The sequence below is a fragment of the Hippopotamus amphibius genome, chromosome 6, assembly GCF_030028045.1.
Source record: "Hippopotamus amphibius kiboko isolate mHipAmp2 chromosome 6, mHipAmp2.hap2, whole genome shotgun sequence".
Taxonomy (NCBI): domain Eukaryota; kingdom Metazoa; phylum Chordata; class Mammalia; order Artiodactyla; family Hippopotamidae; genus Hippopotamus; species Hippopotamus amphibius.
This window is the reverse complement of record NC_080191.1, coordinates 128,354,293-128,378,494: the sequence shown is the minus strand read 5'-3', so window position 1 is coordinate 128,378,494 and position 24,202 is coordinate 128,354,293. Positions and strand designations below refer to the sequence as shown.

The window sequence follows — 24,202 nt, the reverse complement described above, 5'->3', positions numbered from 1 at the left end:
TCTACAAGCTACGGAATAAGATATGGGCAGCCAGATCATAAATCCAAATCGTGTGTATTAGGAACTAAATCTATAAATAATGTGGCTTGCAATATACATACTAGAGCTTTTCAGAGATTGCCAGAAATAAGGGTTTTCTCTACACCCAAAACAAGAAAGAAAGCTAAATTCATAATTTACCTTTGGCCCGTTTCCCTAGATTGTTGGTCTTAGGTGGATGGTGGTTAAGACTCTCTCCATTTTTGGGGCCTGACTCCAGTTTTAGGATTAAGACTTCTAAGTCTGACATGACAGCGACATATCCAATACAAAAAGAAATTTCAACAGGGGTGATATTATCTATGTGGATGATTAAAGAACGTTCAAAGTCCAATATTGAAAATTCTTCATTAATGATCTGATACTTCAAACTAAATAAGACTAACTTATTTGTGCAGCCAACAAGAAGGTCTCCTTTCACAGGGCAACAGGAAATGCACAGGGGGGCCTCAGAAAGCGGCATTTCCACAATAGACATCTGGTCTCTGAAGGTTTCGCTCAAGGGTGCTTCCACGTCATGTCCAACCATTCGGATACACACTCGGGAGTTTTCAGTCCTTTTACTTCTCCAGTTCACATAAGCACGTAGAAACGTAGCTTTGTTTTTCTCTTCAATTGTTACCAAATAGTCTCCTGAGAAGAAAATAAGATTATACTTAGAATTTGTAATTGGAAAAAACCACTTACCTTGCACCATGAAAGGGAACTATAACTGAATCCTAATGTGAATAGTTGAATTAAAGATTGATTAGAACAAAACTCTAAGTAATAGGATCTTAAGTGCATTTTTAACTGACAATAGGCATTTAGGTTCTGAAATACAATCTTGGCCCATTTTAATGTCTTAAGATAACCTACTAATTATTCATGTAGCTTACAGAGAAATTCTACAATTTATCCCTATAATAGTTTTAAGTGTTGTTGTAGCTCTGAATCTACAGGTCTAACAAAATTTTCCTGACAGAAAGAGTTTGATGTTGGGGTGATGTTAAAATGAGGTATAAATTAAGGAACTCTTAAGAGGTTAGCAGAACTTATACTACAACCCCGCCCTTTACCACAAAAGTCATATCTTCATGTCAACTCTGAGAAATAGGATAAAGCTGTACATATTAAATAAAATTTCAATCCAAGTTAATTTTCCCTTGATTGTTGACTTTCTTAGATTTTTTTTAATTACAAAGTAATTCTGGAATTTCTCTTGGTTGTGAGAAGTCAAAGTGATAAAGGGGTGCAAAATGAAAAACATAACGGTCTCTCCTCGGCAGTGCGATCCGTGAGCAGACGACGTTAATGCGCACAGCCTAAACCTGTGTCCTTCTAAACCTTTCTTTCGCATGCATGTGGATCAGAGTGGTAGTTTGTCATTTTGGTTTTTACCAAAATGGAATCACACGAAATACATTTAACAATCTGCAACCTTAAAAAAGTACCAACGTATCACCAAAAAATTACCCATATATCTTCCCCTCCAGGTTAGATACATGGATATCTAATACCCTTTTCAATATTTGCAAAATATCCTGTGCCAAAATATTATGTGCCAGAATTTATTCACCAATTCCCCTACTGATCTACTACATTCAAGTATTTCCAGGTTCTTTTTTTTTGCCACTATACTTTATGCTGTAATAAATAGGCCTATACTTATATATTTATTTAGTGGGGGTAAGTTTCAATGGCATACATTCTCAAAAGTAAGACTATCAGGTCAAAGCGCAGGTACATTTTTTATTTTAATAGATACTGCCAGATTACAATCATAATTATGTAACAGAGATTCATGTTGCCACTAGGCCTGTTTCCCCACACCCTCACTAGTACTGACTTGATGTGATGGGGGAAAACATGGACTCTCATGGTTATTATAATTTATATTTTCAAGACCACTTATAAAGCTGGCCATCTTATCCCATGTTTATTCAGCCATGTATAATTATTCTTCTGCAAGTTATCCACTTTTTTATTAGGCTGATTTGTTTTTCTTATCAAGGAATAGCAGCTCTCTGGGTAAAAGTGACAGTAATCCTTTGTTGGCCATGAACAGCACATCATTCTTGGTAGTCTACAGTTTGACTTTTGACTTTGCTAATGTTTGACTTTGTATGGCATCTTTTACCATATGTAACCAGATATGTATCTTTTCCTTCTTGGCTTCTGTGTTTCCTAACTTACTTAAACAGTCTCTTGCATCCTCCAAATTTCTAAACACACTCTTACATATTCTATTTTAGTGGGCTTTTTAATTTAAATTTTTAATCTTTTGAACTTTGTGGGTTGGAGGAGATAAGTCAGGATTCTTCCAAATAGAGAACTTACTATATGCTAAACGTCATTAGGTAAACAAGCCCTTTTCCAATGAACTGAAATTGAAATGCTGCTGTTAGCACAGTAACTTCCCATTTACAGATGCAGCAAGCAAGCAGGGGCAGCCCCCTTCTGCAGACACTCCGGGGGCTAACCAGGCTCCCTCCTCCTCCAGAATGAGTCAGCCTTCCAGAGAGAGGTAAACCTCCTTATGCTGGCTCCTCAGACGCCACAGAGATGGAGCCTGCACCTGTTCTCTCTGCAGAGACCTTGGTGGAATGCCTAAACATACCCTGCAGGTTCCATACTTCTGCTCACTCTGTTCCAGGGAAGCAGTTTGATGGAGTTGAGGGAAAGATGCCTTGTGGCCTCCATCTTCCTTGAACTCCCTTAGTAAATAGATTTTAAAACATTTTTTATTGTGGTAAAATAAATATAAAATTTATCATTTTTACCATTCTGAAGTGTACAATTCAATGGCATTAAGTATATTCACACTGTTATGCAGCCATTACCACCATCTCCAAAAGACTTTTTCATCTGCCCCAAAACTCTGACTCCATTAAATGATAACTCCCCATCCTTACCCTCTGTATGGCTTTTATTATTTATATAATATAGCATCAATGCTGAACAGCATGATTACGTGCAATACATAAATACAAACTATGTGTACACATCTGCAGATCTAAACTCAAAACTCGGGTACATAAAATTGAAAGCAAAAGTAAATGCGTTAAGAACAAAAGTGAAAACTAGACTGAACACTGCAATAAATCAGAAGTAGTGCCTTGAGTACACAGACTCTGGCAACCACCGTATCACTTTGTCTCTGAACTTGACTAAGGTACCTAATAAACTGAATCATACAATATTTGTCCTTTTGTGTCAGGCTTATTACACTTAGCATAATGTTTTCAAGGTTCATGTGTGTTGTGGCATGTGTCAGAATTTCATCCCTTAAGGCTGGATGGATATACTATATTCTGTTTATCTCTCAATGAACATTTGGGCTGCTTCCACCTCTTGGCTCTAATGAAAAATGCTATGAACACTGGTATACAAATATTTGCACAAGTCCCTGCTTTCAATTATTCTGTGCATGTACCGAAGTGAAACTGCTGGATCATATAGCAGTTCTATGAATTTTTTGAAGAACCATCATACTGTTTTCTACAGCAGCTCTATCATTTTACACTCCCACAACCAAGGTACAAGGCTTCCAATTTCTCCACATCCTCATCAACACTTACTATGAGGGTGAGTTAAAAATTATCTGTACTCTGGCTGTAGAATTTAACTTTTAGAAAAGATAAATACATCATTTTTTCAACACAATCTCCTTGCTTTTCAATACACTTTGTCCATCTGTCAACAAGCTTTCGTATTCCCTCATTAAAAAATGTTTTAGGCTGCGCTGCAAGCCACAAATGCACCGCTGTCTTCACCTCTTCATCAGAAGTGAATCTTTGTCCTCACAGGGCTGCTTTCAGGGGACCAAACAGGTGAAACTCCGATGGAGCAAGATCAGGACTAGAGGTAGGTTGCTTTAACACCTCAAAATGAAGTTTCTGCAGAGTGTCAACTCTGTGGGCAGAAGTGTGTAGACATGCATTGTCATGCAAGATCACAACGCCCTTGGATAGCAGTCCTCTGCATTTAATCCGAAGTTTAGGCTTCAGCTCTTCAATAAGCATCTCACTGTAACGAGCACTGTTGATTGTTGAACCTCTTTGCTGATAATGTTCCAACAATGGCCCTTGAGAATCCCAGAAAACTGTAAGCATCAATTTTCCAGCTGATGGTTGACTTTTGAACTTTTTCTTGGTCAGCAATTCAGGATGTTTCCATTCCATACTCTGCCATTTACTCTCAGGCTCGTGGTGATGAATCCATGTCTCGTCACCAGTAATGATTCTCTTCAAGAAACTTTCACCTTCCTTAGAGTATCGGTCCAAATTTTGTTTGCAGATATGCAAACGCTTCTGTTTATACTCTTCTGAGTTGTTTTGGTACCTATCTCGCACAAACTTTTTGAAACCTAAGTCCGTCGTGGATTACTTCCTTTTGAAGTGTTAAAGTATCCTCCCTATAGTCCTGATCTTGCTCCATCAGACTTTTACCTGTTTGGTCCCCTGAAAGCAGCCCTAGGAGGACAAAGATTCACTTCTGATGAAGAAGTGAAGACAGCGGTGCATTCGTGGCTCGCAGCTCACCCTGAAACATTTTTTAATGAGGGAATACGAAAGCTTGTTGACAGATGGACAAAGTGTATTGAAAAGCAAGATTATGTTGAAAAATGATATATTTGTCTTTTCTAAAAGTTAATTAAAATAAATTCTACAGCCAGAGTGCAGATAATTTTTGACTTACCAGTGTATTTTCCGTTCGTTTTGATAACGGCCATCCTAATGGGTATGACGTGGTATCTCGTGGTTTTGATTTGCATTTCCATGATGATTAGTGATGCTGAGCATCTTTTCATGTGCTGTTGGCCACTTGGAGAAATGTCTATTCAAATCCTTGGCCCATTTTTGAATTGCGTTGTTTTGTTGTTGAGTTATAGGGGTTCTTTATATATTCTGAATATTAATCCCTTATCATGTATATGCTTTGCAAATATGTTCTCCCATTCTATGGCTTGCCTTTTCAATCTGTTGATAATGTCCTTCAATGCACAAAACTTTTTAATTTTGATGACATCCAATTTTTCTATTTTTCTGTGTTGTCAGTGCTTTGGTATTATATTCAAGTTACTAAATGAATTTTAAAACTAAGAATATTTGGTTATAATAAAAGCTTTTTATTCATACACTATTCGTACATCTAAAATATTTCATTGGTAAAGTCTATCAACTGTTTATATATAATTTGCAAACTATTGATAGTACCTATGCTGTCTTGTATGTTTTCAAATTAATAACTTGTTTTATAACCTAAGTATCATGCCTAAGGCAACACAGCCAACAAATGATGGCACTGGGGCTTAAACCTGGATCTGGCTAGCTGAAAAGCCCTGGTCATTCCCCAATAACCCAATAACACTGTCTTTCAAAATGTTAGAAAGGAGACATAAGTCTAGAGGATTCTGTGGAGGTTATAGCCCTTTAAAAGAGAAAGAAATTAAACTTTTGACAGTTTTATGTGCCCAGGACTTTATTTTACTTATTTTACAACAGCTTCTGCCTACATTAAGTAATTAAAAAATCATTCTTACATTTATCCTTAAGCTGAGAGTCATTGCTTTTTTTTTTTAAATATGTAAACTTTTCCTTTTATGCAGCAAGGTCATAAATCTGGTTAACACTAATACCAGATTAAGGAAAAGGCTGCACTCCTATGACAAAATGGATATCAGAAGGCCAAAATAATATAAACTAACTCAAAATATTTATGACTTTAAAAAAGTTGAGGGAGGGTAGAGCTTGGGGGGAGATAATAGACATTCTAGGGCTCTTTAATGCACTTGTACTAAAGGACAGGCAATGAGGACCATGTGATCTTGTCCTCTCTGCCCCACCATCTCCAGACACCCCATAAACAAGTGTCCAGTACCAGAGCTCCCCACACAGCACTCAACACTGGCCACCTGGTCTTTCTCCCTCAAAAGCAATGAGTCCTCACATCTCCTCTTTCTCCCTTCGCCCACAAAACCTAAATTAAATTTCCATTACTGATGATGATATTAGGGGCCCATCCTTCAAAATTTTGACCTACATTCTAACACCCCCAAACTTTATGAAAGGAGATGGGCATCCTGCTAATTAGAGATGAAAAAAAAAGCAAACTGAAAATGTTTTCTGCTTGGGTAAGAGACCCTGCAAAGCATTTACAGTAAATATAAATCCCTGATTTGTTTTTGACAGGGTGGGGGTGGGGGAGACACTGGGCTTAGAGCAGGAATCCCTGTGTCCAAGTTACTGTGAGTGGGAGGAAAGAGACCAAAAAGAAAAAGCTGAGATGTGTAAGACGAGGCATCTGGATATTAGCATAGCTAGGAGTCTGCTACCTGTGGATTGATAGAAGCTGTATCCAGGCAATTAAATCCAAGCTGAAAGTTACTCTTGAGCTATCTGACTCATGCTAATGCCATACCACATGACTCCTGCACTTTTTTAAGACAGCCAACTGAATTACAAAAACATCTTTGTTTTTCAAGGCTTCAGTACCATGCTACTACAGCAGCCAATATAGCTCTAGGTCAGTGATTCTCGATCCTGACTAAACACGAGACTCACCCAATGCTGGGCCACACCCCAGGCAACTGACACTGTTTCTCTGAGGTAGTGGTCCAGTAATTGGGTTTTATTTATTTATCCATTTTTAAAGCTCCCCCAAGTGATTCTTATACACAAGTAATGCGAGCAAAGGATTCTCCAGAATTACCACTACTGATAGGCAAGAAAGCTAGAGGTTTACATAATGCCTGCCACTTCCAATTCTAGATTAAATGTCCATTTGGAAGAATGGGGCAAATCATGTAAACAGTGTCTGTCCATCTGCCTCTTCCCGACCAGCGCACACACACAGACCGATGTTGAAACTGGTGAGTTAGCCACTCAACAGATCTCTTAAAAGTGAGAACTTCTAGGTCTAAAAAGGAGGTGGAATGGGGAAAACTACTGGTATTGTGAAATGATTAGGAGAATGATACCATAAAAAAACAAAATCAGAATCTTCTGCTGAAAGAGAACTTACAGATCTAATAAGTGGTTTTCAAACTGGTCTGTGGACCTGCAGGCCCCTATTGATGTCTTCACTGATTAAAGAGAAAAATAATAACAGTATAAGTTGCTCATAAAGCAAAGACAGCCAATGTTTGGAGCTAAGTGTTTCTCTTATTATCAATATAAATAATGTTGACAGTAAAGAGTAGGACTTTTCATTTCTTTAAATATATATCTTTACTTGATAAAATGAACAGTCAGATACTGTGTATGCTAGCCCCACAGTCTTTTGCTAATTCACAAAATTTCAATGTCTGGAAATCACTGATCTAGTATTCAACTTTTTTTTTTTCCAAACAGAAACTGAGACCCAAAATTTCCTATAAACTCACACCTAATCAGTTGCAGACAGTAAGATTAGCCAGAGATCTTAATCCTCCAGGTTCATGCTCTCCACTTCATTAGTCAAGTACCTCAGCCACAGGTTTTTCCACCCTAAATACTGCAATTTACACCTTTACACCCTTCTTGAAAAGCAGGATTCAAATTTTAAGTGTATTATTAGGCACTTAAAAGAATTCTCTGGTTAATTCTTCTGTAATCTGAGTAAGTACCTAGTTTTAAATGTTGGATTTTTCTAAAATAGGGATACACCCGCGCAGTACCCCCTTGGCACTGCTTCACGTTTCTGGTGGGAAAAAGAGTAGTGGATGCTGTTACCCTGTTTTGGGGGAAAAGGGGTCTAAGACCTAAGTTCCATTTGCATAGATTTAAAAATCAGCATGTAACGTGAGCTTTCAAAAATCGACAAAGTAAAGGACTGGCCATGAGTTGGCATAATTATTGAAGATGGGAGTTCAGGATACTATTCTCCCTACTTTTGTATGTACTTGTTTTCTATAATAAAAAAGGTTTATTTGGGTTGGTTTGAAGTGTCTAGGTCAAGTGGAAAACAGCCACCCAACCCATGGCCTTTCCGGTGAAGACGCCAGAAGAGCAGGAACAATCAGCGTCCCTCGCCCACGAGAGGCGGGCTCTCACCTGTGGTTGCTAGGACAACCGCACAGCTCACCCTTTCCATCAGCCGCCTCACGCGGCAAGACCGTCCGGAAAGCGTGAAGTACTTCCCCACCGAGAGCTATCGGCGTCGGTCGGTTCTCTAGGAAGGAGGCCGCAATCGGAGGCCCAGGCGCCCCCTGACCCCGCCGCTACTCACCGGCCTCACTGTAGGCGAGGCGCAGCACCCTGCCCAGCGTGGAAAAGGCACACCTCGGCTGGCACAGCTCCTGGCCGGCGACGGCGAACGCCTCCACCTTGCAGCCGGCAGCCACGAACAGCGCATCGCGTCCCCCGCCGCAGAAGCGCTCGGGCTCCAGCTTGCAGGGCACCACCTGCTGCGACCCGAACGGGTGTAGGTTGTACAAATGCACCATCCTGGCAACCGGCTGAGGACCGCCCAGCGGTGCACGTTCCGGCCAGCCCGCCCCGCGGGGCACCGGGAGACCCCGCGCGGGCCGCGGAGGCTGGACCACTTCCGCGAGCGATTGCCGGGAGCCAAGTCACGTGAACACCAGCCGGGCCAGCCTGCGGCTCGGATTCTTAAAGAGGCCGCTACCCGGCGAGGGTGGAGTGGGAGGAGGGGTCGCGCCCGCCCCGCCCCGCCCCGCCCCGCCCCGCCCAAGGCCGCGCCCCGCGGGCCCATAGTCCCTTGGCCTTGGACCCAGCCGGTCAGTGCTGACCACGCCTCCGCGCCCAGGAGTTATAGGGCACAGGGATCGCCGTGTCCTTACCTTCGTCTTTTCACGTTACTGCTTTGGGTCAGGCAAGATGTTTAGGCCCTTGAGTACATTTAAACACTTGATCATCTTGTACCATTTTGTACTTGCTTCAGCCTGTGAGCTTCTGGAGAATTGGGCTGCAAAAAACTGAACTGGAATGCACACAGCTCAACTCCGGGCTAAACACATCGAAGAGCTGCTTAGAAGTACAGGAAATTTCTGAATTGTTTAGTTGGAAAGAGCAACGTCTAGAACGTGCTTGGCAAAAAAAAAAAAACATTTGCTGAAGAATCGCGGATGTCATCTAATGAGCTCCAAATATTTGACAAAAAATTAGTTTGAGCCCCAGAGGATAGAAGGACTAAGGGTGAAATCCACTGGTTCTCACTCCAATGCACCTATGACTATCCTCTAATCTGTATTCTGTATCCCTGACACCTCAACGTGGAGCTCGTGGTTGCAAATTCCAATTTAAAAAAACAAAACAAAACAAAAAAGCCCCAAAAAACAGATTTAGATGAAGCGGGTATTGGAGCTACTCTTTCCAATTCACCCAAAATGCAGGTACAGTATGGATTGAGGCATGCTGTCTTACTTTTGGCACGCAGGGAGAGAACTGAAAAGAAAAAGCAAAATTTCCTTTTGTCACCCTCATGAGCTCTTTCTTCTAAGAATTTACAAATTAGGTGCAATTGGTTTGAAGTTAATTAAAATCTACCTCTATCTCCAAAGCCCTCTAGATGAATAAAATTGCCCTAGATAATATCCTCTCCTTCATCCAACCAATAGGGACTCCCTGGGAGACAACAGTTCACCAAACTCAGTGAGGCCAAGAAGTGGAAAAGGAGGTTGTTCTGGTCAGCTCCAGCTAGGGCTGAAAACTCATAGAAAGCTCCTATAGAAAACAACCAGCCTAACACAGCCCACAACTCATTCTTTTAGATACAACACTCATGAATACCCCCTTCTCCACAAAAACCTGCCTTATTGTCCTCTTTTGATTAACTTTCTCCTTCAAGGCTGAAAATGATAATTTCGGTACTAAATTAAAATTTCAAGACTAAAATTACAATTTTATCATAATTTTACCTACTTTAAAAATGTCTGTTTTGGAGAAAGAAGTGAGATTTGCTCAAAGCCTGGAACTGCAATCCCTTCTAGAGATAGCCACTTCTCCCTTATACCTGCACCTCACTCATCTAAGATTCTTAGGGATTAGACATGCCAGCCAAGGGAAGGTGGGGGATGTGCCTGGCTTCCATGTTTGTCCATAGCTGTAAACAGGAGCTGTCTATTTGTATTCCTGTTACAAATACAGGGGCAGCAGTGAGCATGCCATCATTTCCTTATGGGAGGTTAGGTTGGTCTCCTAGGACAGTCATAACAGAATACCACAGAATGAGTGGCTTAAACAACACAATTTTTTTTTTTCACAGTTTAGGAGGCTTGAAGTCCAAGATCAAGGTGTCTACAGTTCTTTTTTCTCCTAAGGTCTCTCTCCTTAGCTTGCAGATGGCCACTGTCTTAATCCATTTGGGCTGAGATTAAAAAGTACCACTGATTGGACAGCTTATAACAACAGAAATTTTTCACAGTTCTGGAGGCTAGAATGTCCAAGATCAAGTCACATAGAGTAGCTGGGTGAGGATCCTTTTCAGGTTTGCAGACTGCTGACTTCTTGCTGTGTACTCACTTGCTGGAAAGGGCTAGGGACTCTGTGGGATCTTTTTTATAAAAGCACTAATCTCAGAAATTCCCTGGTAGCCTAGTGGTTAGGACTCTGTATTCTCACTGCCTGAGGGCCTGGGTTCAATCCCTGGTTGGGGAACTAAACTCCCACAAGCTATGGCAAAAAACAAAACAAACAAACAAAAACTCACTAATCTCATTCATGAGGGCTCCACCCTTATGACTTAATCACCTCCTAAGGCTCCACTTTTTAACACCATCACATTGGGTATTAGAATTCCAGTATGTGTGCAACAACATTAGTCATTAGAGAAATGCAAGTTAAAACCACCATTAGAGACCATGACATTTATTATAAAGACTAAAATTTAAAAGACCATCATAACATGTTTTGGTGAAGATATGGAGCAATGATGTGAATTTCGAATGGTACAGATTTTTTTTTTCTTTTTAAATGCAATTTTTTTTTCAGATCTTTATTGGAGTATAATTGCTTTACACTGTTGTGCCAGTTTCTGCTGTACAACAAAGTGAATCAGCTGTATTCATACATCTATCCCCATATTCCCTCCCTCTTGAGTCTCCCTCCCACCCTCCCTATCCCACCCCTCAAGGTCATCACCAATCATCAAGTACAACTTTTGAAAGAGAAACAGTTTGGCAGTCTCTTAAAAAGTTAGACATATAGCTACCATATGATCCAACCGTTCTACTCCTAGATGTTTACCCAAGAAAATTGAAGGTGTGTATCCTTTAAAAGACTTCCATACACATTTTCATAGCAGCTTTATGTGTAACAGTCAAAAACTGGGAAAAATAACAAATATCCATGAACAGATAAATGAATAAACAAATTTTGTTTTATCCATACAACGAAGATACTACTCGGCAATGAAAAGGAATGAACTCTTGATAAATACAGTACCATGGGTAGATCTCAAAATAATTATGCTGGAACTTTCCTGGTGGCGCAGTGGTTAAAAATCCACCTGCCAATGCAGAGGACACGGGTTCAATCCCTGGTCTGGGAAGATCCCACATGCTGTGGAGCAACTAAGCCCATGCACCACAACTACTGAGCCTGCACTCTAGAGCCCGGGAACCACAACTACTGAGCCCATGTGCCACAACTACTGAAGTCCACGCACCTAGAGCCCATGCTCCGCAGCAAGAGAAGTCACAGCAAGGAGAAGCCCACAAACCGCAATGAAGAGTAGCCCCCGCTCACCACAACTAGAGAAAGCCCGTGCGCAGCAACAAAGACCCAACACAGCCAATAAGGAAATAAATAAATTTATAAAAATAATTATTATGCTGAGTGAAAGAAGCCAAAAATAGCACTTACTGTTATTTATATAAATGATTCCAATTATAAAAAATTCTATAAAATACGAGCTAATCTATAGTAACAGACAGCAGTGGTTGCCTGAGTCTGAGTGTGGTGCAGGGATGTGAGGGAGGGATTACAAAGGAGCACAAATAAACTTTTGGAAATGATGGATATGCTCATTATCTTGATTTTGGTAATGGGTTTATGGCTGTGTACATATGTCATAACTTACCAGATTGTATAATTTGAACATGTGGAATTCTTTTAAAGACCACAAGATGTATAATGGCTAAGAGACTTACCCCAAATCATATTGCTAGTTAGAGGCAAAGTAAAGATCATTGTACGAAGCTCAAGTATATAGTAGGTACTTCATAAATATTTCTTCAAACATTTAAAATAAGAATGATGGGGCAATATAGGGGTAGGGTGTTAAGAGGTACAAACTATTAGGTATAAAATAAGCTACAAGGATATATTGAACAGCATGGGGAATATAGTCAATATGTTATAATAACTATAAGTGGATTATAACCTTTAAAAATTTTGAATCACTATGCTGTACACTTTTAACGTAATATTTCTAGCTCCTAAGCATGACCTTGATTTCTGCAAATGCCAAACACAGTCACATAAGTGATCTGAGCCAGAAGTGCCAGGAGAGGAGTGATGATCTCTCTCCTCTGTGCCCTAGAGGAGAGATTTGATTTCTCCTGTGGGGTAGAAGGCAAGGGTTGCACAGATGGCAAGGGAAGTCTGACCAACTGGCCCTTCTGGTTAAGGCTAACCCTTTTACAAATGAAGAGAACAAGGCTCAATGAAAGGTATTGCCTAGACCACCCATCTCAACACACCCCTTTCTCTCTGTCTTTGAGTCCAAGAGGCTTCATATCAAGTGGGGAAACTGAGGCCCAAGTACAGAATTGTCCTCTTCAGGCAGGCTTCTGAAAGCCCCTGGCTAATCTGCAGCCCCAGCACTAATGAGACACTAGTGCTGTGTGTGACATTCTCAATATGAGGTAATGATGAGTGATGCTGAAGTAAATACAAGTGCAAAATATGGGCCCATAGGGTCTGAAAGAAGAAGCTAGGATATCAGTAGAGGTTGAAGATTTAGGGACTGGAGGGTGGGGGTAGGGTGAATCCTTGCACACACACTGGCAGAGTTGAGTCCCTAAAGCAGAAATGGAATGGAATTTGTGACTGAAGATCAAGAGCAGCGAGAAGGGGAGTCTGGGGCCCCACTGAGTAGCTTCCTTGGAGACTGAGAACAGCCAGCAGCGCCACTGCCTCTACCTCTCCTTCTGCAACAGATGCCCAGTGGCCACCAAGGCATGATGCCCAGGGCACTGGGACCCTTGAGAACCAAAAAAACCTTCCAGGCTATCTTGAGTTGGAGAAAAACCCCAGGTCTTCTAGCCACCTGCCTCTGTTAGGCACTAGGCTACTTCAGGCGCAGCTGTGGCAATCCCCACCTCTCATACTCCCAATCTCCATTTCTCGGAACTTCTGATGCCCCTATGATCTAACCAACTTTCAACTCTGAGTGAAGCCCTGTGGGGATTTCTGGGAAATATAACTCTGGATGAAGCAGTTGCAATCTCAGAGGACTCTAAGAATAGTAGATTTAGGGCTCTGGATAGCCTGCTCAACTCCCTTGAGCACACTGTGCTTTGGAGCCTAGTGCTTGATCTCGAGGGAGGTAGGCACATGTGGTCGTCCCCTGAGGCTTGGATTGGTGCACCCTGATAGCAAGCCAGCAGGCACGCGTGGCTCCTTTCTCTGCCTCTTAATGGAGGTCCTATCTGACCTTCCTACAGGATCGGATTTATTCCTTCCAAAGCTCACAATCTGGAAAGAGCTAACATGCAAACTGCCAAAACAGTATAAGTAAAAGCACCAGTTTTAATTACTGCATTGGGCGGAAGCACGGGAGTGGGAAGGTTTCCTTGGGCAGCTGAGGTTCCAGCTGAAACCTGAAGGACCAATAGGCAGAGGCCTTACCTTCTCTGAATCTGATATTAGAAAAATTGGGCAATACTGTGAAGCCAATTGGAGGGGTTGAAATTGGAGTCAGGAATATGTGGGAAAAAATGATAGTGGTCTGGGTTAGAGTAAGAGCAATGGAGATAGAAAGGAGATGATATAATGGCAATGAGATAATGTAGGAAATGGGCTAGAAAAAGAATGGTTATTGATGTTTGGGAGATGATGGATTACTTTGGGCCGTTGTGGGGCATGAAGGTGCCAGTTTCATGATAGGGAAATTCACACACATGTACCTGAACATTCTTATACAATGATGTCCATATTTATAAGTTATCTGATTGTAAAAGTGAACTGAAGGAGATTCCTAGCCACTTGTACAACATGTGCATATGGACTCACAATTTTCCTGATAAACACACGTAACATTTACACAAATGCACATGTTGTGTTAAACTGGGAAGGACACAAAGAATCAAACTTAGGTCCCTTTCTGGGATCTAAGCTCCTTACACCTCCCCTTACACACAGCAGGGTCTGTTCCTCTTCACCACATGCCCTTTTTTCTTTGCCCCAGAAACTTGGCTTTAGCCTCTTGTGTTTCTCTCCCTCTCCCTCTCTCTCTCTCTTTTTTTTTTTTTTTCATTTATTTGGCTGAGTCCGGTCTTACTTGCAGCATTCAGGATCTTCACTGCAGCATGCGGGATCTTTCGTTGAGAATCGCGAGCTCCAAAGTGCGCAGGCTTAGTTGCCCCATGGCATGTGGAATCTTAGTTTCCCAACCAGGGGTCGAACCTGCATCTCCTGCATTGGAAGACAGAGTCTTAACCACTGGACCATCAGGGAAATCCCTCACTGTGTGCTCTTGAGCAAGTCATTTAACCTCCCTTGGTTTAGTTTCCAAAAGGCAACTGCTTCGGGAGTGTCTTTGTAAGGAAGATGTGACACTTTAAGCATGACTCTTAAATACTAAAGGATTTCTAGTGTGTCTGTCCATAGATGATGGCACCTGCAGATAAGAGACGCCTCCTTAGAAGAGAGGAGCCCAGCATGGCAGTTTAAGGAGTAGAAAGAAGGGTTGAGATAACACATCTTTCAAGCTTTGGAAATGCAAGTATGGAGGTGAAGCGGGGGCGTGGGAGGTCAGGATTCACGTGTGTTAATTTAACCAGATGGAGGTTATGGTGAAGAAGGTAACAAACACAGCTTCCATCTAACCACAGAATTGTCAGCATACGTATTTGGGGTGGGGGTAGGGGACAAACTGGGAAATAACAGGGAAACTAAAAATTTGTTTTCTTCTCAGGCTCTCCCAGAGGCAGGATGGGGCCACAGCCAATGCCAGACTGATCTGGGGCAAGTAAGGGCCTTCCCTGTTAGGCAGATTCTCATAGGCTCGGCTGAGGAGAGGCTCCACGGGGCTTGTACACGTCTTTGGCAGGAGGAAGTTAGAAGGGGCCTAGTTTACCCACAGGGACAGAGAAGTGAAAACTAGGCTAATGGTTTTATTTCCACCAGAGAAGAGTACAGAGGAGACCTCAAGTTGAGCAGAGAGAAGGGGACTTCTGTTTCAGAAGAAACCCTAAGTCTCCAGCTCCCTCTGGGCTGGTCCCCAAATGTGAGGTAACTGAAGGGGGCCTATAGCAGGGCAAATCTTGGCCTCTTGGCTTGGAAGAGAGGGTGGTAGAGGGATGGATTTTCTCTGGGGATTGTTTGAGGTTTTTAAGTTCCTGAGGGATTTCCACAGGTGGAGAAATCTTCCCAAATAGAGGCAGCCTTTGTTACTGTTAGTTTCTGAGACCTATCCAGGGGACCAAGCTGCTTCCTTATAAGTATCAGATAGAGGCTGCATTGGATAACGGAGGGAGAGGAAGTTGCCATTGAGCAGAACCCTATGTAGCTAATGCTTGGGAGGCTGTTATGGCCCCAGAACATTTATTCTTCTGAAGTATTCTTCTTCCCAATGACTGATCAATAGGGCAGCCGCCTATTTTCCTGTGACAAGCAGATGGAAATTGAATCAGTCTGACAGTACTGTGACCTCAACACATAAGGAGATTGTGAGCTACCTTAACACCCCCAGTGTCTAGTAGAATGCTGTCACATAGGAGGTAACCAATAAATATTTTTCAAATGACTAAATGAAACACTGAATACAAACAGTATTAAGTGCTATCTTAGCTAATGCAATAAAATAGAGAGGCCTGAGGGGGACACTAACATATGTTCTCACCTGGAGAGAAGAGACCTCTCTAATTTTGAAAAATCCTAGAAGAATCACACGTTAACCATCCATTACACCTCTGACTTAATATTTGTTTTTGACTTAATTTTTTTTTTTTTTTTTTGGCACACGGGCTTAGTTGCTCCGCGGCATGTGGGATCTTCCTGGAGCTGGGATCGAACCCGTGACCTCTGCATTGGCAGGCGGATTCTTAACCACTGCACCACCTAGGAAGCCCTTGACTTAATATTTTTTGAAGGCCAGGTCTAGCCTTTCTTTCTTTCTTTCTTTTTTTTAATAAGTTTTATTATTTATTTATTGGCTGCATTGGGTCTTTGATGCTGCACATGGGCTTTCTCTAGTTGCAGAGAACAGGGGCTACTCTTTACTGTAGTGTGTGGGCTCCTCATTGTGGTGGCTTCTCTTATTGCAGAGCATGGGCTCTTTGATGCTGCACATGGGCTTCAGTAGTTGTGGCACACAGGCTCAATAGTTGTGGCACACAGGCTTAGTTGCTCCGTGACATGTGGGATCTTCCTGGAGCAGGGATTGAACCCGTGTTCCCTGCACTGGCAGGTGGATTCTTAACCATTGCGCCATCTTGGAAGTCCCCACCCTTCTTTCTTATAGCATGTATTCTCAGATTTTCCTACCTCCTGCTTTAGTAGATAAAAATACAGTAGCATTCAATGCCTATTTTAAGAGTTGATAAATTTTCATTTGGAAGACAAGTGAATGAATTTTAGATCTAAATTCCAAAAACCACCTCACAGCTTCTTCTACCCAAAAGATAACATGAAACTTTTAAGCCTGAATACTTACTGCTAACTACATAGGGATCTTCTATTCAAAACTTCCACATTACATAAACAGTTTAATTTCAGGAACAGTTTGAGGAGGACAAAAAAGGCCCCCAAGAAACTTAAAAGCATAAGTAGCACCTGCCATAAAAACTACAGAATGAGCAGAAAGCTGATTGTAGCTGGTCTATGCAAGAAATGTACAAATTCTAAGTGCTAAAACCTAAGAAATGGTAGAAGGAGGACCAGGAAAGAAGGATATGAATTGGGAGACTAATTGGTTATGGGATGAGAAGGGGATGTAATTTATCTCAAAGGTTCTCTGTGAAGGAGACCTCCCTTGCTCTCCTCTAGACATGTAATTTTTGTCAAGGTTGTCAGATTTGTATGCCTTTATTTAAAAGTAAAAATACATGTATATTTTGTATAAAAGTATAGCAAAAGATCTGATTGGAAGCGGGAGTGATTTGGATAAATTATCTGAGATACCTAAAAAAAGTTTTGGATAAGTTTCTGAGAAGTTTTGGGGGGGGATTATCAATTGTTTTCTTTCAATTATATTAATGTAAGCATCTATAAGAGAAACCATCTTTTATGTATTACAGAATTTGGTTTTTAAGTGATGTCATAAATTATATCAAATGCAAGGAAAGTTGATTTACTTCATGGATTCAATCAACAAAATTTCTGAGCACCTAGGCTGTCTTCTAGGTACTGCAGGATATAAACTGTGAACAACATAAGGTCCTTTTTTTGGTGGAGCTTAACTAGGGAAAGGAGACAGGAAGTAATCAAGAAGACAAACAAGGTTTTTTGTAAATAAAGTTTTATTGGGACACAGCCACTCCCATTCATTTAAGTATTGTCTATGGTTGCTTTTCTGTTACTGCAGCAGAGCTGTGTAGACAAAACTGAATATATTTGTTCTCTAGCCTTTTGCAGAAAAAGCTTGCTAACCCCTGGGAGAGAGAGTAAATGAGTAATGAGTAATTTAGTTAAGTACTCATTTAGTCAAGGAAGACTTTTCTGAGGAGGTGGCTTTTGAGCTGAGACCTGAAACATGAGAAAGAGCCCAACATGGAAAAGTCTGGGAGTTCACACAAAGGAAATAGGAATTTCAGAAGCCTAGAGGCCTGAACAAGCTTGGAGGTACCTATGCCACAAACAGAAAGAGGGCAGGAGCCCAGGGAAATGTGGAATGAAATAAGATAAAAAGAGAGAGACAGGGCTAGATAATGTACTGTGGAAGAATTTGGATTTCATTTTAAGGCAAAGATAATTTATTGGAGCATTTTTAGCAGGCGGATGATACATAATTTACATTATAAAAAGATCTCTATGGATGCTGAATGAGAGAATGGAACTAGGAGTAGGGTTAGATGAGAAAAACAGAAGGTAGGAAGGAGTTCATTCAGAGCACTGCGATATTGCCGGTGAGAAAATGTAGTGGCTTGGAGAGGGTGATAATAGTAAAGATGGAGAAATTAGGTACATTTGTGTTATATTTTGGAGGTAGATCTAATAGGAGGGATAAAAATGTGTGGTGTGAGAACAAGAGAAGAATCAAGGGTGACTACAAGTTTTTTTGCATACTATTTACTGAAATGGGGGAAACCAGAAGAATAAGCACATTGAGGAAGGGGAGAGGTGGAATTAAGAGTCCTGTTTAAGGGAATTCCTGGTGGACTAGTGGTTAGGACTCTGTGCTCTCACTGCTGAAGGCCTGAGTTCAATCCCTGGTTGGGAAACTAACATCCCACAAGCTGCCTGTTGAGGCAAAAAAAAAAAAAAAAAAAAGAGAGTCCTGTTTCAGGTTTGTAAATTTAAGATGTCTATTACATATGAGTCTGGAGCTCATAGAAGAAGTTGGGGTTAGAGATACACATTTGGGAGTGATCAGCACACAGAGCGTATATAAAGGTATGTGTAGGTGGCAATGGTTCTTAACTGAGAATAATTTTGTCCCACTGGACCACCAGGGAAGTTCCTCATAAGACATTATTTTTAAGGACATGACATTTTGTAAGACTTTGCCAAAGTAAGACATGGTTTAATTTTCTACTCCCACCTGAAATTTTGAGCTTATTTTTATAAACTGTTTATTTCTCAGGTATTTCCTAAAATACCTGTAGTTTTAGAAAAACACGTCTTTAGCTAAGTGCCTGTAGTGTTGTGTGATGCTACCTATCGATTTTTTTGTTATTTTAAAAAACTTTTAATTTTTTGTGTGACTTTTAGTCTCTTTGTGTATATTTTCAATTATCAGCTTAAATTGTATGATCTGGGGGAAAACATTACACTAGTCTGGGAATCAGGAAGTGAGGATTTAGACTGTAGGCCTTTTGGGATGATTGTCAGCGATGATGAAATAAAATGTGTAATTTTGCTGTGTTTGGGGACTTCCAACCACCTCAAGGATAGAAATCTAAAACTGCAATATGCGTAATGCTTCCCCTTCTCTTTGAATGTGGATATTTTGTAAATAGGTAGCTATTTATATATTATATAATCCTACTAGGATAACATCCTAGTTATGCAGTTGTATTACAGTAGGGTTTTTAGTCTGATGTGGACTTTTATCGTTTTGTTTGCACGGTGTTTAATGTGCAGGGTGGAAGAAGGGTGAGGTGGCAAGGGAGCTAGTAGCAAAAGAAAGGATTATTTTTAGGCTAGGACATCTTCTTTTTCAGGGTGGGGTGGAGTGGATAGGGAACCCCAAGGGTTCTATCATGCAGATTGCCTTTTCTTCCTCTGGAGGGTTGGGAGGGCCCAAATTCCAGATGGGTCAATTAAGATTACATTTCTGGGAGATGTTGAAGCTGCAATTAGATCAGGTATTATAACTAGGTTTGGTATCATGGGCTTTTAGCATAAACCATTTTGGGACTATGGTTTTCTTTTTAACAGACCAGAGTGGTGCTTTCCTGAAGCTGAGACAAGGACCCTGGGTAGGAGGCAAAGGAGGGGACAGATCCCAGGCAGGCCTAATGCTTCAGCAACTCTCGCCAAGTAGGAGCACAAAGTGAGCCAAGGCCTAAAGGAGGAGGAAACAATTATCTCCTGGGAAAGGCCACTGTAATCTGGAACACCATAGATTTCTCAGAGAGGGAGTTGGGATCAGAGCCTCTCCTGGTTCTTGATGAAACATTTCAGTCTGTTTCAAGGACTTGCACCTGGGAAAAAGGACTGGCCTCTGGAAACAATGTTATTATGGTATTTAGCAACAACTTGCTTATGAGCACCAGGAAATCAGACCCAATCAACTATATTCCTTGTTAAGTGCTAGAAGACTCATTAGACAATAACTCTATTACAACAATAATAGGAACAATAAGAACATTTATTGAGTGTTTACTTCAAGACAGGCACTTGATATTCATTACATTGTTTAATTAATTAAGAATTTACTTGGTATGCATTTTACATTACTTCTTCTACCCTATCAGCTGTTGTTCTATCCACAAATCTGCCTCAAAATCTGTAGTGGTCCCAATTAAGTGTAAGAAAATTCAGTTGTAAATAAGTAAGTCACAAAAGATTTTATTTCCTCTGCCTTGTCTTTAAAAAAAAAATGGTTCAGAAATATTATTGTACCAATGTTAATTTCCTGATTTTGATAATGGTACTGTGATTATGTATGTTGTTAAGATAAATGGGGTAAGAGATATGAGGTAATTTTTGTACTAACTTTGCATCTTTTCTATAAGTGTAAAATGAATTAAAGCAGAAAGTTGAAAAACTTTATAATTTCTTTACAAGATTTGGTTTGTCTTTTATTATTTTCTTATAGCAAAAAGCAATACATGTTAAATATAGAGAATATTTTACATTCATATAAGCAAAAAGAAGAAAATGTAAATCCCCTAATTCAACCAACTAGAGGTATCTGCTATAAATACCTAGACCTAAATTAATTGAGATGTGTGTGTATATGGATGTATAGCATGTATTAATTTCAATTACTGACTGTTTGCAAAGACAAAACTTTATAATTTTTTATTGAACTTAATTGTCTGAAACCTTCAGTTTGCCTAATGGGAGGTAACTTAATTTAGTCACTTCCAGGTAGTTCAGTCATTTTAAGACTTAAAGTCAATTAAATTCAGGTTTCAAATTCAGTCCCCTTTCTCTAACTCTTTAGTGGACTTATGTTTGGACTTCATTCATCATCTGTGGCCACTCACTGGTGATATAACTCATCTGACCTCATCTTTAGGCACCAGTCTGCTGCTTCTGCTTGCTAGAACCGCAATCCTGGAGACTCACCAGAGACTCCTGTAGAATTTTCAGAATTGCCTTTGGGTCCCTCAACAGAACCACCTCATTAGCCTCTATTCCTTTTCTGCCCTGGCACACTGCTGATCTCTGAGGCTTTCTCTAAGATCTGCAGATTCCTGAGGCTACTCTCTGCAAAACAAGTCACAGTTTCCTTTTCTCATAGGATCTCCAGGAACTTTTCTAGGATGTTATCCCTCCTTCTGTGGCACTTGGCTCAGGCATTCCAGTCCCTTTCTCCATGATCCACTTAGAGATTTGCTCTGTGAACTCTCCTCCATCATTCCTGAAAATTCTCCTCTTCCATTGAACTTTGTCTCTATCTCCTTTTGGGTGAATGAAGTGAAAAAACAGCAAGTTCTTACAGCATCATATATTCTGCCAGAATCTATTAGTTATGATATAAACTTGGAAGTTTTTATATTGAAGCCAGACTTTTGGAAAGTCAGACAAGTTATTTTCTTTGCTAGGGCTTCAAAATTCTATTTTGTTAACTAACTATAAAAGAACATTTTTTTGAGACAATTGTGAAAATTGTATTATGAACGAGTTATTAGCAGACATCAAGGATTGATTATTAATTTTGTTGGCTGTGAGAATGGCCTTATGGTTATGTATGTGAGGGCCATTTTAGGTAGGGTGGGTTGGGAAGTGACAGCAGTGGGAAGTAGGGGACAGATTATATAAAAAGCCACACATGCTATTCTTTTGTGTTTTTTTTTAATTTTTAAATTTTACTTTATTATTTTTTATTTTTTTGGCTGCACCACGCAGCATGTGGGATCTTAGTTCTCCAACAGAGGATCGAACCTGTGTCCCCTGCAGTGGAAGCATGGAGCCTTAGCCATGGGACCGCCAAGGAAGTCCCCATGCCATTCTTTTGATTTCATGTTCACAGCATCAAACAGGGGAGTGATATGTTTAATTTGCATAAAGGGGGGGAGAGGATGAGAAAGCTTGTTTGTGACTAGGAGTTGGGTGGCTGGCTGGAGGAGTTTTTCATTCCTTCCCCTCAGCACCCATATCCAAATCCATCAGTAAACCCTTTTGGTCGTCTTAGCTTCATCACCTCCCAATTCCAGGCTATCATCATCTCTTACCTGGACAAATTGTTTCCTAATTTATTAACTAAATAGTTTCTCCGTTTCTATTCTTGTTGCCTATAATCCATTCTCCACAGAGCTGCCAGAGTTAATTTTTTAAAGCCTAATTTAGATTGTCATTCTCCTGCTTAAAACATTTAATGGATTTCTATCGCATTGAAAATAAAATACAAACTCTACTATAGATGATAAATTTCTATGTAATCTGGCCCTTATCTTCCTCACTGTCCTCTTCCTGACACTTTCCTCCTTACACATCGGTCCAACACACAAGCCACTGTACAGTTCCCATTCTCTTTTTTCCAATTACAAATGTTTATTTCTCAGAAAACATTTTCTCATGTGATAGTACTGAATTTGTAAGTGTTGTAACATTTTAATCAAACTAGTACAAATTGCAGCTCTTTTTTAAAACTAAAAATAATGAAGAATGATTAAATGAAAGTGTTCAAGCTCAGCTGCCAGATCTGAGATGTAAAATAGTGACAATATGGACAAAAAAGGTTGACTTTAGGTAACAAATTTTTACTTCATTCAATCCATATTCTTTAACCATGGGATAGTCATTATTCATAGGTTTCAAGTCTTGAAAGGGTCAGGTTTACCTGACAGGTATTGCCAGATTTGAAATTTATCTTTCAGTCTGACGAGCATAACTTCTTTATTAACTTTACACAGAAAATATTTTCAATTTGGGCACTTTCTGGCACATCCAAAATTGAAATATACTGCCATTTGCCTCATAATACTTCCAGAAGTAAAATATCGAAAATAATTTGAAATGCCACTCTCTTCATCTTCCTTCTGTTCAGTGAAATGAATAATCTGCTGCAAATTCCATTTCTCATTCTACTGCAGGTTCACATTTACAGATCGTGATAGTTTAAGATAATGAACAAATAACTCTTTAAAAACTGTTTCATTGACCACCTCTCATACTCTGCTGATGGAAGTGTAAAACGGAGCACTCTTTGAAGGGCAAGGGTCAATACTAATCACTTTCTCAAATACATTTCCATTTTGATCCTGCACTTCTCTTGACAGTTACACCTAGCCCCAAGCACACGTCAGGGCCACCACCAGCTTTATCCTGACGCTGCAGACCAGCCCTGCCAGCACCCGGGCTGCAAATGGCCCACCCACTCAAAGCTGAATTCTCCTGAGTCTCCCCAGACTCTCAAAAGCCGGCCACTGAGCACTCGGGGGCGCCCCCTACAGTTCCCCGAGGAAAACCAGCTTCTCCCCTCCTTACAGGGACTGCCACAAGTCCCCAAGGAAAGCTGGGCCACTTCCAGCAGTCACCAAGAAGGTTCTTGTGCTCTCATCGCATTTTATGGTTTTCCTCTAGTAGAAATGAAAAATGTTCCCTTAAAACCACCACAACAACAACAACAAAACGCAGGGGCGGGGGGGGGGGGGGAGGGAGACAGAGAGAGATGGAGAGGGAACGCCATAAATCTAAATTGCAACTAAGCTCTCTGAACCCGGTGTGGCTCACTGATTCGCCCGTGGGCTTAAAATGCATACTTTGAGGGCAACTACCCGGATTCACCACAGAAAACGAAGGAAAAGGATCTCGCTGGTAGCTCCAGGGCTCGTCAAGAAGAGCTTACGCAATTGAAGACACTACTTACTACATGTCACATAAGATGAAGAGACAATTAGAAGCAGGGTGTGGTACGACCTGAAGGATGGGGCTGAGGCTCAGGGCTTGAGGGAAACAGCGGAAAGAAGTGTCGTCGCCCTCTCTTTGAGATGGGGAATCAAACACAAAAGCGCACAACCTGAGCACCGCAGTGGGGCCGCGTGGCTTTCCCGCGCCCTTGCCTTGGGGGCGGGGAAGAACCCGGATGGAACCGCCCCTGCAGCCGGGACCCCCCACAGCCTTTGAATTGCTGCGCGGGGCGGAGTTGCCCTCCCTTCTGTGCTCTGATTGGTTGGTCTCCTTAGGCTCCTCCTCGGGACTGGACGTTCCGGGTGCCAGTCACAAAGCGTCGCTGGTCT

General features: G+C 41.0%; 1 protein-coding gene across 6 annotated transcripts in view; it reads right to left on the bottom strand.

Moving 5' to 3' along the window:
* The window catches only part of HPS3 (HPS3 biogenesis of lysosomal organelles complex 2 subunit 1), a 37,993-nt gene extending 29,449 nt beyond the window's left edge, over positions 1 to 8,544 (bottom strand). For all 6 annotated transcript variants that reach the window (XR_009054281.1, XR_009054284.1, XR_009054283.1 and 3 more), the window contains exons 1-2: positions 8,230 to 8,544; positions 181 to 672 (exon numbers count right to left, since the gene is read on the bottom strand). Coding sequence is in view for 2 of the 6 variants with exons in the window: in XM_057738610.1 (XP_057594593.1) it covers positions 181 to 672; positions 8,230 to 8,446 (709 nt within the window). In the remaining 4 variants the exon portion in view is untranslated. The remainder of the gene's footprint in view (positions 1 to 180; positions 673 to 8,229) is intronic.
* Between the last annotated feature and the right edge of the window lie 15,658 nt (positions 8,545 to 24,202).